General features: G+C 43.0%; 1 protein-coding gene across 1 annotated transcript; it reads right to left on the bottom strand.

The window, feature by feature from the left end:
* Positions 1-619: 619 nt before the first annotated feature.
* Positions 620-13,037, bottom strand: LOC139291503 (centrosome and spindle pole-associated protein 1-like). The gene is made up of 27 exons (XM_070913549.1): positions 12,939-13,037; positions 12,597-12,669; positions 12,265-12,368; positions 11,381-11,437; positions 10,597-10,922; positions 10,364-10,458; positions 10,029-10,125; positions 9,882-9,939; positions 9,278-9,555; positions 8,200-8,318; positions 7,962-8,103; positions 7,571-7,664; positions 6,073-6,220; positions 5,790-5,966; positions 5,269-5,381; positions 4,902-5,051; positions 4,652-4,795; positions 4,153-4,266; positions 3,837-3,903; positions 3,447-3,573; positions 2,898-3,037; positions 2,678-2,806; positions 2,038-2,078; positions 1,840-1,900; positions 1,504-1,613; positions 1,217-1,373; positions 620-879 (listed from the first exon to the last, which is right to left on the bottom strand). The coding sequence occupies exons 1-27, from the start codon at positions 13,035-13,037 to the stop codon at positions 698-700; spliced, it is 3,402 nt and encodes a 1,133-aa protein (XP_070769650.1). The 3' UTR covers positions 620-697.
* Positions 13,038-14,025: the final 988 nt, after the last annotated feature.

Genomic DNA, 14,025 nt, shown 5'->3' with positions numbered 1-14,025 from the left:
ACATCAGCCAACTCTTAAAAGCCGTAGTTCAACGTTTTGGGAAATAAACGATTCGCCATTTCTTGTCGGGAAGTCGCTGTACCCAGCCACCAAATAGTCCGGCATGTAATCCCCTGTAAAGCCACAACTTGTCATTTTTACACAGTTCAAAGTGGAAAAAAATATGAAAATGAGTGAGCTTTAGAAGTGCTGGTAGACGGATTTTGTTACCTTTGGACAGTAACAGTTGTAGTTTTCCCATTTCCAGTCTTTATGCTAAGCTAAGCTAACTGGCGGCTGGTGAACGGACGAGCGGGGTATTGATCTTTTCATCTGACTCTTGGTAAGAAAGTAAATAAGTGCATTTCACAAAATGTCAAACTACTATATATCAATAATATTAACTATAATATAGTTAATATAGTGTACATGTAATAGCGAAGTCAAAATTGCAGCCGTATTATCCAATTAAAGTTTTGTAAATTTGAGACCGATGCATTGTTAAAGCATACAATCAAATGACACAGTTCATAATTAAAATATAATTTATTTAAAACATAATTTATTCATAAAATAGTAATATAGTAATGTCCATAAACAAGAACATGTGAGTTCTCACTGACATCAGTTTGACGTTCTGATGAAAACAATGATTTAACACCATACAAGTATCACTTTTCAGACATTCATACACACAGACATTACATAATCTTCCGATTCAAAGACAGACGGGCGTCTGCTCCCTCCTTGACGGTCGGCCCAAACATTTCAGCGTCTCCGATGTTCCTGGCCGCATCCACGGATCCGAGGCAACGGTTTCTACAGACCTTTGATGGTCAAGATTGCGAAGAGAAAAGCGGGGCGGGGAGGAGTCGTCATCGTCAGACAGATCCACTGGTCCTGAGGAACAGGAGCAGGGAGACAGAGTGAAACACTAAAAGAGTTGAACACCAAGCTTAGATAAACGCCTTGTCTTTAAACCTGCTGCAGAACTCCCCTGTGTTGAAACATTTGCTGCAGAAAAATGGCCAATGTTGTTCTTTATCCAACTAGTTTCCATGGTTATTTGAATACTGGCTGAATTTAACGACCCCTGGGCTTTGAAAACCCATTAAAGCCATTAAAATGTAGAATTTAATTCAGACATCTGTGAAAAATACTCTGCTAAACTGCTTTGCTGATGTAATAATTACATAAAATAGAACAACCAGCAGAACTGAATTTTTCCAAGTCGCACCGGCTGTGTTGCCACGGTGACCGAGCGCCATCAGGCGACCCGTCCTGTCCCGGCTTCTCCCCTCACCGCTGGGCTCTGCTTCCTGCTGCAGTCTGCCACCTGTGTGGGCACAGTAGTCTTCATGTTGGCCACAGGGCTGGCTGGAATCGGCTCGATCCTGAACAAACCAGAGGACATGAAAATAAGACTTTGCGATTAAAGCTGCAGCTCACGTAGCTAATTACAGCTTTTGAGCTCACGTGGTGTTTGTTTAAGCTACGCCACAACACGCGTGGATTCTAAAGTACCTGGGGGTGCTGTGACTGTTTGGCCAGCCTCCTCCTCTCCCTGGCTGACAGCAGAGGGGTCTTCTCGAGCTCTGGGGTGCGCGGCACTGGAAAGGCATCGCCTAGGGGGTCTTGACACACCGCACACAACCAAAATTAGCCTCCGACATCTCGACTACTCTAACTTACACAGGATACATTGTGCTGTTGTAGCTACAAGACTTTTGGGTGGTTTGGATGTTGTGAAAATTCCTAATTGTTTGCACAATTATGTCTGCACATGTATGGTGCAAGATGAAAAATGTTGATTTAAATAATTACAGTAAAAATCCATCACAATATCTGAATCAATCTTACTGATGAAAGCACTCTCTGACTCCAGCAGAGAACCTCTTGCAGACCCCCCCATCACACTCCTCTGCAACATAAACACAACTCTTTTCAAAACTCTGCTCCAGCACTTTGCAGTTGTTACAAATAAACCAGGTCGGGCATTTTTGTGGTTGAAGCACAGGTGCTTGATTAAAACCAAAACATTATTTATTTTCAACTCACCAGATAATCATTTTGCTGAGGTGGGGACAGGTCAAAATAATCTGCAACACAAGGAGGACGTTAATTACATTTTTTTACTGCCGCAGAAAAAGCAAAAGCCATAGACCTCATTTACAACCGGCATTAACGTGATCTGTATCTGGATCGCTTATCTGAATATGGACAAAAGCATGTGACACAGGTCTGAATGCATGCAAACCGCTTTGTGATCAGATCTCAGTCACTTTTACATGGAATCCGTACAGCAACTTAAAAGGTCACCAAGCTCCGCCTGTTCCTGCTAGCTTAAGCGAGCACGGCTTTCATGGCATAAAATTAGTTAAAAATTACTGACGCCTTTCCATGGCATTGCGTCTCTTGACTTGCGACGCCCTTGACAGGCCCATCAGCCCCGCCTAGCTAATTTGCATACTGAGATCATGTCACAATGCAGAGTGTAAATACAAATGCTGGATTGAATTTCATTACACAGATAGGGATCACGTCAATATCAGGTGTAAATGGGGCCATATAGAAGACATATTTATCTTAAACAACCACATCAGAAACATAGTTGGATTTGAATGTTAATTAAAATAAATCTCCAACTGTCGACCTAGCATTAAACAAGTGAACGAAAATAAACTGTTCCAGCTCTCACCATCCTGCACTGTAGACCTCTGGCTGCTTAAGTGGCGATATGGATCCCTGTAGTCCCGCCTCCTCCTGCTGGCCACACCCACTTCCTGCAGCTTCGGGACCTCGCTGAAGCCCAGCCTGGACTCACCGTCTGACCCACAAACACACATATGAACCAGTCACAGCTAATTGTGCTGGTATTGCAGGCAAGTACAATTAAGACTGTAAGACTTGTGTGCTACCTGTGTATTTGAGCTGAAGGGAGTCGTGGATTCGCAGCAGGTTTCTGGGCTCCGTGTTTCTGGAGGTCGGCCTTCGGACCGGAGCCTGGAGCCGCAGCCGGGCCATGTCAAACACGTCCACCATGGGACGCTCCCGATGTCTGTGGACAAACAACGCACACAAACACTTTAAAAAACAAAAAAACATATTCGAGTTATCAGTCACTCTCAAAAGTAGAGTCCTTACAAATGATCAGATCAGATGATATTTATTGAACTAACGCCATCCACAAACCGATAGTCTAATTTAAAAAAAATAAAATTTAACATCTGCTTAAAATCAGAGAAAAATGAAAATGGTTTCAACTTCTCTCTGCTCGCTAGCTAACGTTTACGTGCACACTCAATATGATATTACATATTCATTCATTTTTCAAATTAGCTGAGCTACTTCACTTTCACCCCAAGCAACTGTAGAAGTACCGCCTGGGGTACAAGTACCACAGATTGGGAACCTGTGGTACTTGAAAAATGAGATAAAATATCTTTACAGATTACAGTAAGAGTGACCTGTCACTAAGAGGAGAGTCCAAGTCCTCCCAGTCAGCCTGCTGAAGACGACCCTCCAGTCGTTTCTGTTCACTGCGAAGCTGCCGACGCAACGCTGACAGCTCACTGAACACATCGTGCTGGTCACCTGAAAACACACACACACACACACACACACACACACACACACACACACACACACACTCTATATGTGATAGTGTTTTCACTACCAATACCAATTCTCAGGACTAGGATTTAACTACTATCACAGCTGTGAACCACTGCTTGTTGAACCACTGAAACATTTCAACACTGTCCATGGGACAGACTGCGCCAAACACTAAGCCACTGCAAGTCTGGCAAACAACTGGAGAGTCACTTTTAACTGCTATGCTGAAATGGCATATTCACCTGCAGCTCGGAGCTGATTCCTGCAAGCGGGGACGGGAGGGGACTGGAGACCAGACAAAGAGCGCTCCTGGAAGACAGAGACAGAAAAGGGAACAGGTAAGAAAACAGCGATATCCAGAGGGAGCGACGGAACACATTAGCCTTTATTTATCCAGGGAAGAAGCTGCTCAGAAAATCTCTTTTACACAGAGACACAAAGTTTTTGTCAAGTGCGTGCGTGTGTGTGTGTGTGTGTGTGTGTGTGTGTGTGTGTGTGTGTGTGTGTGTGTGTGTGTGTGTGTGTGTGTGTGTGTGTGTGTGTGTGTGTGAGACTCACAGAGAGGGCAGTTATAGACTGCTGGCTGTCAACAGTGGGGGGCCTGGGGGTGTACTGGTGTAGCCCGTGTTTCTTCTGCAGGGTGGGGATTGGAGGCGAGGGCTCTCTGCGGACCTAAGAACACACAGCCACCCATTCACTACATAAAAGTTTCAATCTAAGCTGACGGTTGTCGCCCACTGTCTCTGTGCTTTGGTGTAATTCAGGACTGCCAAAGAGCAAACATTAAGAGTGGCTTCAGATGGTAACGAGGGACGTGCCACTGGACAGTCTGCATGTTTGAACCACATTATAGAACTTTATAAACCTTTTATCAAATGTTTATGTACTGATGATAAGGCTCAAAGTAAAGTGTTGCTGCAAAAAATATATATAATATAAAAAAATAATAATAATTACATCATTTAAATGACGATACTGGTACTAGTTTCAAAACTGTATAACTTCTCATTGTGCACTTGTTGTTGCCAAGTGGTTGTGGAGCTGACGGTGAACTAACCTCCTCCACCCGAGCCTGCCTCTCCCTCTCATACTGCCTCCTCAGTACTGCGTTCTCCTCTTCTGCTTCCTTCTTCTTCTTCTCCTCCGCGTCCTTCTTCTTCTGTTCAGCCAGCTGAATCAGCTCCTCATTCTTGGCCTTTTGCTGAGAAGAGACGGAGAGGAAAGAGGGCGAGGCAGCAACAGGTGAGAGGTCGGAGAGGGGGAGATGGAGGGAAAGAGTCCATTTGAACTTTTTTTCAGCTCCTCACCTCCATTTCCTTCCGTTTCCTCCTTTCTTGTTCGTCCTCATACTCCCTCTGGATGCGAGCCCTCTGCTCCTCCAGCCTCTTCTCTTCTTTCTCCTCCTCCAGTCTCGTCTGTTCCCTCTCCTCCATCTTTTTACGCATTTTCTCCTCAATCTGTAAACAAGGCAACAGAAACCCATGCACACATTAAGTTTCACTTGCAGGCTGGAAGGCTGAGGCTCTAGCATTTTTCAAACGTTCTGGTTTGTGCTGATACATTTCTAAAGGACAGAATGTCCAAAAGGATGGTCGTCTGCTGGCAGAAGTGATGCTCGACAGCCTGTTATAAAGCTCAGCCAGTAGAAGAAGCACCAACTGTTTGCAGCGGTACCTGCTGTTTGAGGTAAGCCTTGTACTTGTCCTGCTCGTGGAGCTGTTGCTGGGAGGGCTGGTTGGCAAACACATTGCCTCGGGCAAACTGCGGGGTCTGGACATGGGTGAAACCTGCAGAAGAAGAAACATGAAGAAAGACACATACATTTTCCTTCAAGTCTTGGATAAATCGAAATAAGCAGTAGTCAAAGATGTGACTACATTGGAAGACGTAGTGCCGATCTTCACTGCCACGCTATGGCATATATAGTTTTCCACAGTGTAGGCATTCATGGAGTCAGCAGTTCAGTTAATGTTGTTCTTTGTATTTTACAATGCTTTGTGGCTGCGTGGAAGGTATGATTAAAACAATCCTTATTTTCACTTTCACATGTTTTCATCTGTTTTCAGTCCAATCTTTCCTCTTTAAATCGCCATTTAAATATTCCAGTTTTGTTGAAGTGCAGGCCGTGTTACTTAAAATGCTCTAATGGCAAAAACACTGCTACAATAGATTGAAAAGAAAGGTGGTTACGATACCAGAGAGCCTGTCACTAGTGTCATGGATACGGCACTCTGCTACAGTACCAGAGACCCTCTCGTTGGGGTCAGGGAGCTCTGCCCGGCGGGCCGTCATGGCGACCATGGCTCTCTTCTGCCGCTGCTCCGGGTTGCTGTAGGCCTCCTCATTCAGCTTGTGCATCTGGTTGAGGTCAGCTGGCCACCCGAAAAAATATGAGGTAAAGATTGACAGTTCGCGGACACGAGAGGATATGTAATTATCTTGCAAGAAAAAAAACAGACACTATACTCTCGGACATACCGATAAGATTTCCAGTGCTGTCTCTGAGCGGAGCTCCTCCTCCACCTCGACCCCAGGGCTGGTGGTTCCTCATGTCGACCTCCAGCTGGGCCTCGTAACGCTCCGTCTCCTCCCTCTCCAGACATCTACGTTCCTGCTGCTCCTGGATCTACAGTGCAGTATTTTCTAGGTTACATCTAAATCCTCAAATGATTGTTATTCTCTACGAAACATTTTTCATCAGGAGCTAATTTTCTATTTCTCAGTGCTTTGTTTAAGTACAATTATTTCCCCATTGACCCAGCGGTGCACTGGGTAAGCCTTTGTTACGTTTCCTTTTAGTGAGCTATATTACTCTCAGACAAATTCATCAAGATGTGTGAAATATGTGAAATATAAAAATTCCAAACACAATGCCTGAATATGTAATAGGAACTCAGGCATATGTGTTGGTGATGACAATACACTGCGGTGTCCAGGAAAAATGGGTACTTTGACCCCGGTGACTTATTGAATAACAGCCAGAATTAAGCTCCGACATAAGCCTGACAAACAACCCACATCTGTGATGAGCCACCTGGTAAAAGAGCCTGCAGCCGTCATGTGGAAAAAAATGCAAGACAATGGGAGCAGTAGAAGATTTTTGTAGCTTCAGTATGATGGAGCGACTAGAGGAGATAGATGGGGGACTGGGATGGGATTGAGGTGTTAACACCTGAACAGGAGGGAGATCTCGCAAAACACTTCTACTGCTAACTGTATCAAGAAATGAATGGAGGGTCTAAAGGCGTAACCTAACTTACACTATAACTTTTAGACTGAACTACATCAATTTTACCTTGTTGTAAAGCTCGCTGCTCCCACTCCTGGAAGCTTCCTGCCAACATATCACAGACTAGGATGCAGTGAAAGTTTAAAGTTACCTGCTGCGACCACTTTATTTCTAACGATGTTCGTTTGCAACCAAATAGTTCCGTTCATACGGCCATTTTTGTGTGTTTAGCCCGTGAAAGGTTGCAGTGTGTGAAAAAGACAGTAAAGGATTCGTACATTCATGTCACGTTGGATACTTTTAACTATCAACGTTCAAAAGCTTACTCATCAAATGTGTGCGTTGACGATGTTTAAATGAACTTTAAATACAGACAACGCTCAGAATGTACTCAACAGTATCCTCTGAAAATGTTAAAGACATAACAGAATGATTCTGAAAAGGTGCTCCTTCTGCTTTTATGCAGTAATCAATTTATACGTAATCCACAACCATCGACGTTTTGCTGTGCAGTCTCAGCCTGCCAACTATTGTTTGGATTTATTCTACTAAAAGCACTAATTGGTCATTTCATCCATAGTTGGATAGGTCATTATAATACATTAGACCTAAATATCCGGACTAGAGTTGTTTGTGTTTTAGTTCTAATGGATGATGATGGCAGTAAAGAGGCTCATCTGTTGAACCAATCTTTGAAAAGACCAAAACTCATTTTAACTGTAGATTAAAAATGTGTTTGTAACCCACCTGTTGTTTCAAAGCCTCCCTGTAGCTCAGGATCCTCTGCCTGGTTGATCTGGATCCCTCTGAGGGGAAAACCCTGTCGGTAGCATTGCTGGGCCTGGCAGGAGAGTTGCAGAATCACACCGTTCAGATTCGACCGTGATGTTTATTCATTAGTATAATTATTATGCTTGTTACATCTCTCTCTCTCACTAAAATGACATCCAAACTTACTTGACACAACTATCCAATTTAATGAGACAATTAAAAGACTATTCCTCTATCAGAACAGAAGGTGCTAATGCCATAAGAAGCCTATGTCCTGGTAGTTACTGCCACTTTGATGTTGGCTTCTAATTATATTCTGACCTGGCTTTCCAAGCCAAAAGTACTAAAAAGTGAAAGAGATATTTACTGTATTGGAGGCTCTGGGATGCTGCTTCCACTGTGCTGGCTGTGAGGGCTGTGGTTACCAAGCTGGCTGGGCACAGCTCCCCCCTGTGGTATGTTCCAGTAGGACACAGGAGGGACAGCACCAGGAACAGACAAGTGACCGCCTGGACAGAAAAATGAAAATGTAAGAATTATGACGATAATGCTGAACGCAGCATGTTTGTATAGCCTACTACTATACAGAGGAGACCAGTGCTTACAGTAGGCCATGCTTGGGTCAAGCAAGTTTCTGGAGCCGTAGTAATGATGAGGCTCTCCATACGGGCTCCTGTAGGCTTCGCTGATAGTTGAAGGAGGATGAGGAAGGAACAAAGGGATTCTGGAGGAACAAAGTAGGATATCAAATAGTCAATGGCGTTATAGAACAGTGTCTCATTTGCAAATCTAAAACTTTCTGCAGGTCTTACTTTTCTGGCTGTATCTGAAGATGTAGCCTAGGTGTTCTATATTCAGTATCCTACTAAGAGCTACACAGTTTGAGGTTAACCAATCAGGCCAAAATAATCTTGAGTTGAAACTTACTTTATAAGTTTGAAGTTTATTTTTCACAATAACAAAAATGACAACATGTAGACTCGAGTCGAAAGTTATAATCCTTAAGATGTCCGCCATTCCCATGAGGATTCAGATTGTGGAGATCCACAGGAAATGACGCATGCAATCGAAAGGTTACCATGTCTAATTTCATCTCACTGATATCACCCTCACTGTTCAGTATTCACTCTGACACAGCCATATCAGAGCTTTAATAAGTTACTGCTAAAGCAACCCAAACAATTCCTTCTGCTTCACATTAAAACTGTTAAATTGGCAAAAAAACTGGGTGGTATTTATTGTGGAAACAGTCACAGGAAACGCAATGTGTTTGTCACTGAGGTTAGCGCAAACTGCTGTTCATCAACAATGCATCTACAAAACAAGACATTTTTTTGGCATTTTTTTGACAATGAATCAGTTCGATCCGCACATCTGCAACTCCTCAGCAAGAGAGCCAACTCTCTGGCGTTGTGTGGAAAACCTGTTGCACTGTGTGCAGCAAAAAATCTGTTCACAGTTGCTTTATTGTTGACTTCTTTATCAAAACAATGTGAGTTTGTTTGGCTGCACTGTAAAACAGATACACCAGTTGCTCCTCTGTTATGTAGCTGCTTAATGAGGGTTTTTTGTAGTATTAAACTGCATGTGCTGTGACCACAGAGATCATGCGTATCGCCAAATCAACCAGGACTGAAACCTTGAGGATTACATATACAATTATGGTTTGAGTTCAAGGGATACCTGGGAGTGTCCATGGCTCTGGGGAAGGAGGGGGCAGCAGGCTGGCTGTTGGGAGACAGGCCTCCTCCCCCCAGGCCCAGGGCAGAGCTGTACTCCAGCATCGGGGACTGGAAGGCCACATGGGGCTGCTCGGGAGGAGGCGTCTCTCTGCCTCGGACGCCTATCCTCTCATTATTAGGTAGGCGTCTGGACGATGTTTCACTCTCTCCTGTTGCCGAAGGCTCCAAAACCTGATGATCTTCTCTCCTGCACAGTCCAAATTGTCTGATTCGGTCCGGCTGATTTGTGAATAGAGACAAAATTGAAAGATAACAAATATACTGTACATATTGAAAATCCCTTTGATATCTCCCTATAACTATAATTTCATTTTATTTCCTGCGCAAGCATTTTACAGTTATACGAATGTCATCGGGGCATTGTGACTCTGGCCTTTGACTGCCTATTGGTGATTCAAATTAAAAAAGGAATAAAAAAAATAAGATCACACTGCACTCCCAGAGTTTGCTATGATCAAAAATATTGTCCATGTTGGCTGAGACACAACCATCATTCACAGATTATGTTCTACAAATGGTCAGTGAATTTGAATCCACCCACTGACCTGTTTCTCCGGATCATTTGCCCCTGTCGCAGCAACTTTCAGCTCCAAATCTTTCTCCCTGCAACAAGGACACGCACACAGTTATGCATTTAATGCAGTGTATTTACGTGTTACATCAAGAAAAGTCAAGAATCACTGACAGTGTACCTCTTCTTGTTCCTGTGCTGTTCCGCTATCTGCTCCTGCAGCTCCTGTCTGTAGCGCGTCTTCCTCTTCTGTAAGGCATCTTCTGTATCGGCTGCTCCTGAAAAGATGGTTCACCAATTAAAAAGAGACTTATCTTTTCTTTTTAGTAGTTCAGTTGGAGTCTTCTGAACATGCCATGCCATTAAAAAGGGTTTGGTCATCTATCCTTTCACAGGTTACAACACAGGTTCAAATTGATTTTTTCTGCATTTCTTATAAATACATGTTCATCAAATGTTGGACATGATTTTTTAAAACAAACTGTTCAGTTGTAAAATGCAAAAATGTCCTCTAACCTATTATAAGGCCAGTGGCAAACTCAGCCTCCTCATTTCTGTACGGTCCTCTCGATATCCTGCCTTCTCTGGCAACACCTACTGGATTCTTCTCTCTGGGAAAAGCCAAATTAAAACAGATCGAAGGAAAAGGATAAATAAGGACAACAACAAGGTATCTTATAACATACACACATAAATAAACAATACACTGTATTGTTTATGTGTAAATACTGTAAATGTTCCCGAGGTACCTGCCATCGGTCCTATTGGCTCGTCTCTTCTCATAACCGGCCTCAACCCCCGCATGTCTGCGCCTCCTGCCTTCCATCAGCTCCAGCTCCTCCTTGAAGTCCTCCTCCTCTGACTCCTGGTCCACTGGCTTCCCCAGCCTGTCGCGATATCTGGTAAGTACCGACTGCTGCTGCTCCTCGTCCTCCTCAGGGCAGAGGGTCGTAACCTCAGAGAGGCACAGAGCCCTGTGAAACCCCCTACTGTCCTCCGTTAGAGTGGCTGCATCCCTGCGTGATGGGGGTCGCTGTTTTGGAAGAACGCCTGCCTGCTCTTCAAGTAGGTGTTGCTAGAGGAAACATGATGAAAAAAAAGAAAGAAAAAAAAACAGGGTGTGAAGCTATCATCAGGTCCACATCAACCAGTTGCACAATTTTTTTTTTTTTTTTGGTTTGCTGTGGCTCCCAACCTTTTTTGTCAGACATTAGGCCCACAGCTCTGAACTTCAGTACCCCTTCATCAACACTAACCCTGATGCTCCAAATGTGTATATTTGTGCAATAAATGTGTAAATATATACCCCTGGTTGGGACTAATTGATCTTCACAATGTACCTTAATCGTATTTTGAATGAATGAGAAAGTTAGAAATAGGTTTCTGTATCACAGCCATCCAGTAATAAGGCAGTTATTTTCTTTCAGTAAAAAAAAAAAGGGGGCTAGTAAAACAGTGCATGTTAACTGAGTCCAATTTTTGTAAAAACATAATTATCCTGACATCATGAAGTCATTAAAGAGAGACATTTACCTTGACAGACCTCCTGTTATCGAGGTGAATTAATGGTCCAGGGTCAAAGTGTTTTTTCTGTAACATAAAAGTTTACCGTCATGATTCCAACTGTGACTTTTACTCTTCCTACAACACATACTCAACAAAAATATAAAGCTGTGTTAACCTAAGGACCAAGCTACAGCTGAGATTAAAAGCAGGAAAAAAAGCTAATGGCTGGGCCCCAACCCAAAGATTGGATCCTTAAATGTACCCTCCCGTATAATGTAATACAATGTTCAGTATACCAGGTTTATGGTAAATATCAGACATTTATATAAAACACTTTCATGATTAACAACAGATCCAGAACAAGGAGTAGACTTTATGCTGGGTTGCCATATTAACTACATCATGCAGCAGCTTTTCCATGATTGATACCCACTTGAAGTCACATGCCTGGTAAACACAACCTGGTCATATGATATTTCCAACCTGTACACAATGCTGAGGATACCTGAACACTATATGGATCATGGGATACTGAGAGCTGCAAAGGATATACCAACTGGACTGGAATACTGACAAAAGGCTGCTGCATTTCACGACCACATTTGGAGGCTTTGAAAGTGGGACCAACACTGTCAGCCGGATACAGCATATTCAGTTCAGAAGTGCTGAATTCAGCAGATCAAGTCCTAGATCACAGCAGCTTTTGTCTGTGTTTCAGTAAGGACTGTAAACGCCACACACAGCTCTCATAACAGTCCACGTTTTCAGCCGTGGTATCTCCCTCATAGTAATCTAAAATGTTAAACGAGCACAAAATATTGGCAGGTCTGGAACAAAAGCATGAACTGACCTTCAAGCTTGTCTGCTACAGCCAAAATACGAGTAAAACAGGTAAAGTCTGGGTCAGTCACCTGAGCCATGTAGCGCCTGTAGTCCATACGGAGCTCATGCTGCAGCCTCTGTTTCTTCCTCTCGTACTCTACACCGAGGGGCAGCCCCATGCCGCAACTCTCATCTGACAAAACATCATCCATCCATTTTTAATGGAGAAACACGGTGAAGGGTTTCATGCCAAAACAAGACAACTGCCACTTTAAAGAAACACCTAACCTGAAAAGCATTGCTCACATGACATGGGTCACTATCAGTCACAGACTTAAGGTACATGCTCATTCTTTTTATGAAAACCATCAAAACACAAACATATGAATGAAAAGGAATAAAATGTGGCCATGTACTTTACCTTTGCCCTGTGCTATACACTTGGGAGGGATGTTCTCCTTAACTGCAGATTCATAGGCTCTGTGGGGGTTTGTCTGTCAGTAAAAAAAATAGAGGAACATCATGAATTAAAAAGAATTATACAATAGGATCACTGCAAAAGGCTCCTCCCAGTGTTCCGTTTATAACTTTGCATTTCCAACAGCAAATACAAAAAGGGGTCAAATACTTTTTATCAGTTGCAGTTTTGAACTTAGTGTTGCCTTATTTACTTTGTGTATTTTATCATGTTTTATTTATCATTGGAGGCACCTTGGGGGGGGGGGGGGGGGGGGTGAACCTAACAATCATCATTCCAACACACCTTTATTTCCATGTACGGAGGGTCTTGTTCTAAACTGGCTTTATCCTCAGCCACTCTCGCCTTCCTCTCCCTGATGAAGTTCTCCAGCTCCTCGTCCATCTCCTTTTGGCAAAGTTATACCACCCAAATGATATTACAACATGCCATGCTTCATCACTAGCTACTGCAGAGAGAGCCAGATGCATACAGGTTCTATTACAGGCAAAGACCACAGCAGGTGATTTCACTCATTATTCCCTGTTCTCTGGTCTAACGAGTGCTAATCAATTCAATCACCTGCGAGCTGGACTGAAAACACACTATCGGCTTTATACTGTTGCGAGACACCTTTCAGTTCTAACCCTGGGCACATACTGATTAACGTTACTGTCTCTTTAATTTTCCGTTGTCAGGCAACCACAATGAACAAGATAGCGTCACATTCCATACAGATAACGTTAACCCGCTTAACTGTATTAGCTTAGCGCCTATCATTATGGCAATACAATTATTATGAGTATGGCGAATAATAATAACAACATACGGGATAATGAGTGTTCAGTTGGTTTAAAGTAACCTATAGCTTTCGTTAGCTAGCTTGTTAGCTTTAACTAAAGGAAAGGCAACCCCAAAATAAAGCCAGTAACGTTAAGAATGACACAAAAACTAGGAAAGCTAACGTTAGCTAATGACTAGCTCGTTCCCCAGCTAGCGTTAGCTTTCTAAGGTAACCATCAGTGTTATTGTCGTTAGCATTAAACAAAACATACCATTGAGGGGTGTTTGAATATAACGTTACCGGATAAGGCAATGTTTGCTAGCTTCCAAATGTTGGCGGCGCCTGGGACGTCTTGATTGAGCCAAACATCACCAGCAAGTTTATGATAATATTGCACTACTTCCGGTTTTAAGTATCAAAATAAAACCCCGCTTGAGAAAACCAGCTGCAACAACTGTTTCCTTGGGCTCACCTGTTGTTATGTCTCAGCTGGTTATACAATTCTCCAACACTGAAAGCATTTGATGTGTTTATCTGTTAGAAGGATAGTAGATATTAACAGTTCAATATCACATCTCATTTAAGGAATACAGAAGTAACCCTAGAACC

Source organism: Enoplosus armatus, chromosome 10 (assembly GCF_043641665.1).
Source record: "Enoplosus armatus isolate fEnoArm2 chromosome 10, fEnoArm2.hap1, whole genome shotgun sequence".
Taxonomy (NCBI): domain Eukaryota; kingdom Metazoa; phylum Chordata; class Actinopteri; order Centrarchiformes; family Enoplosidae; genus Enoplosus; species Enoplosus armatus.
The sequence above is the reverse complement of the archived record's forward strand: the minus strand, read 5'-3'. Positions and strand labels throughout refer to the sequence as shown.

Excerpts from the sequence above, each read along its gene's own strand:
- LOC139291503 (XM_070913549.1), bottom strand. The coding sequence starts at position 13,037 with ATGGACGAGGAGCTGGAGAACTTCATCAGGGAGAGGAAGGCGAGAGTG. Across the intron at positions 12,670-12,938 it reads CTCCGTACATGGAAATAAAG|ACAAACCCCCACAGAGCCTA; the intron begins GTGTGTTGGAAT and ends TTTTACTGACAG. Across the intron at positions 10,923-11,380 it reads ATAACAGGAGGTCTGTCAAG|CAACACCTACTTGAAGAGCA; the intron begins GTAAATGTCTCT and ends TGTTTCCTCTAG.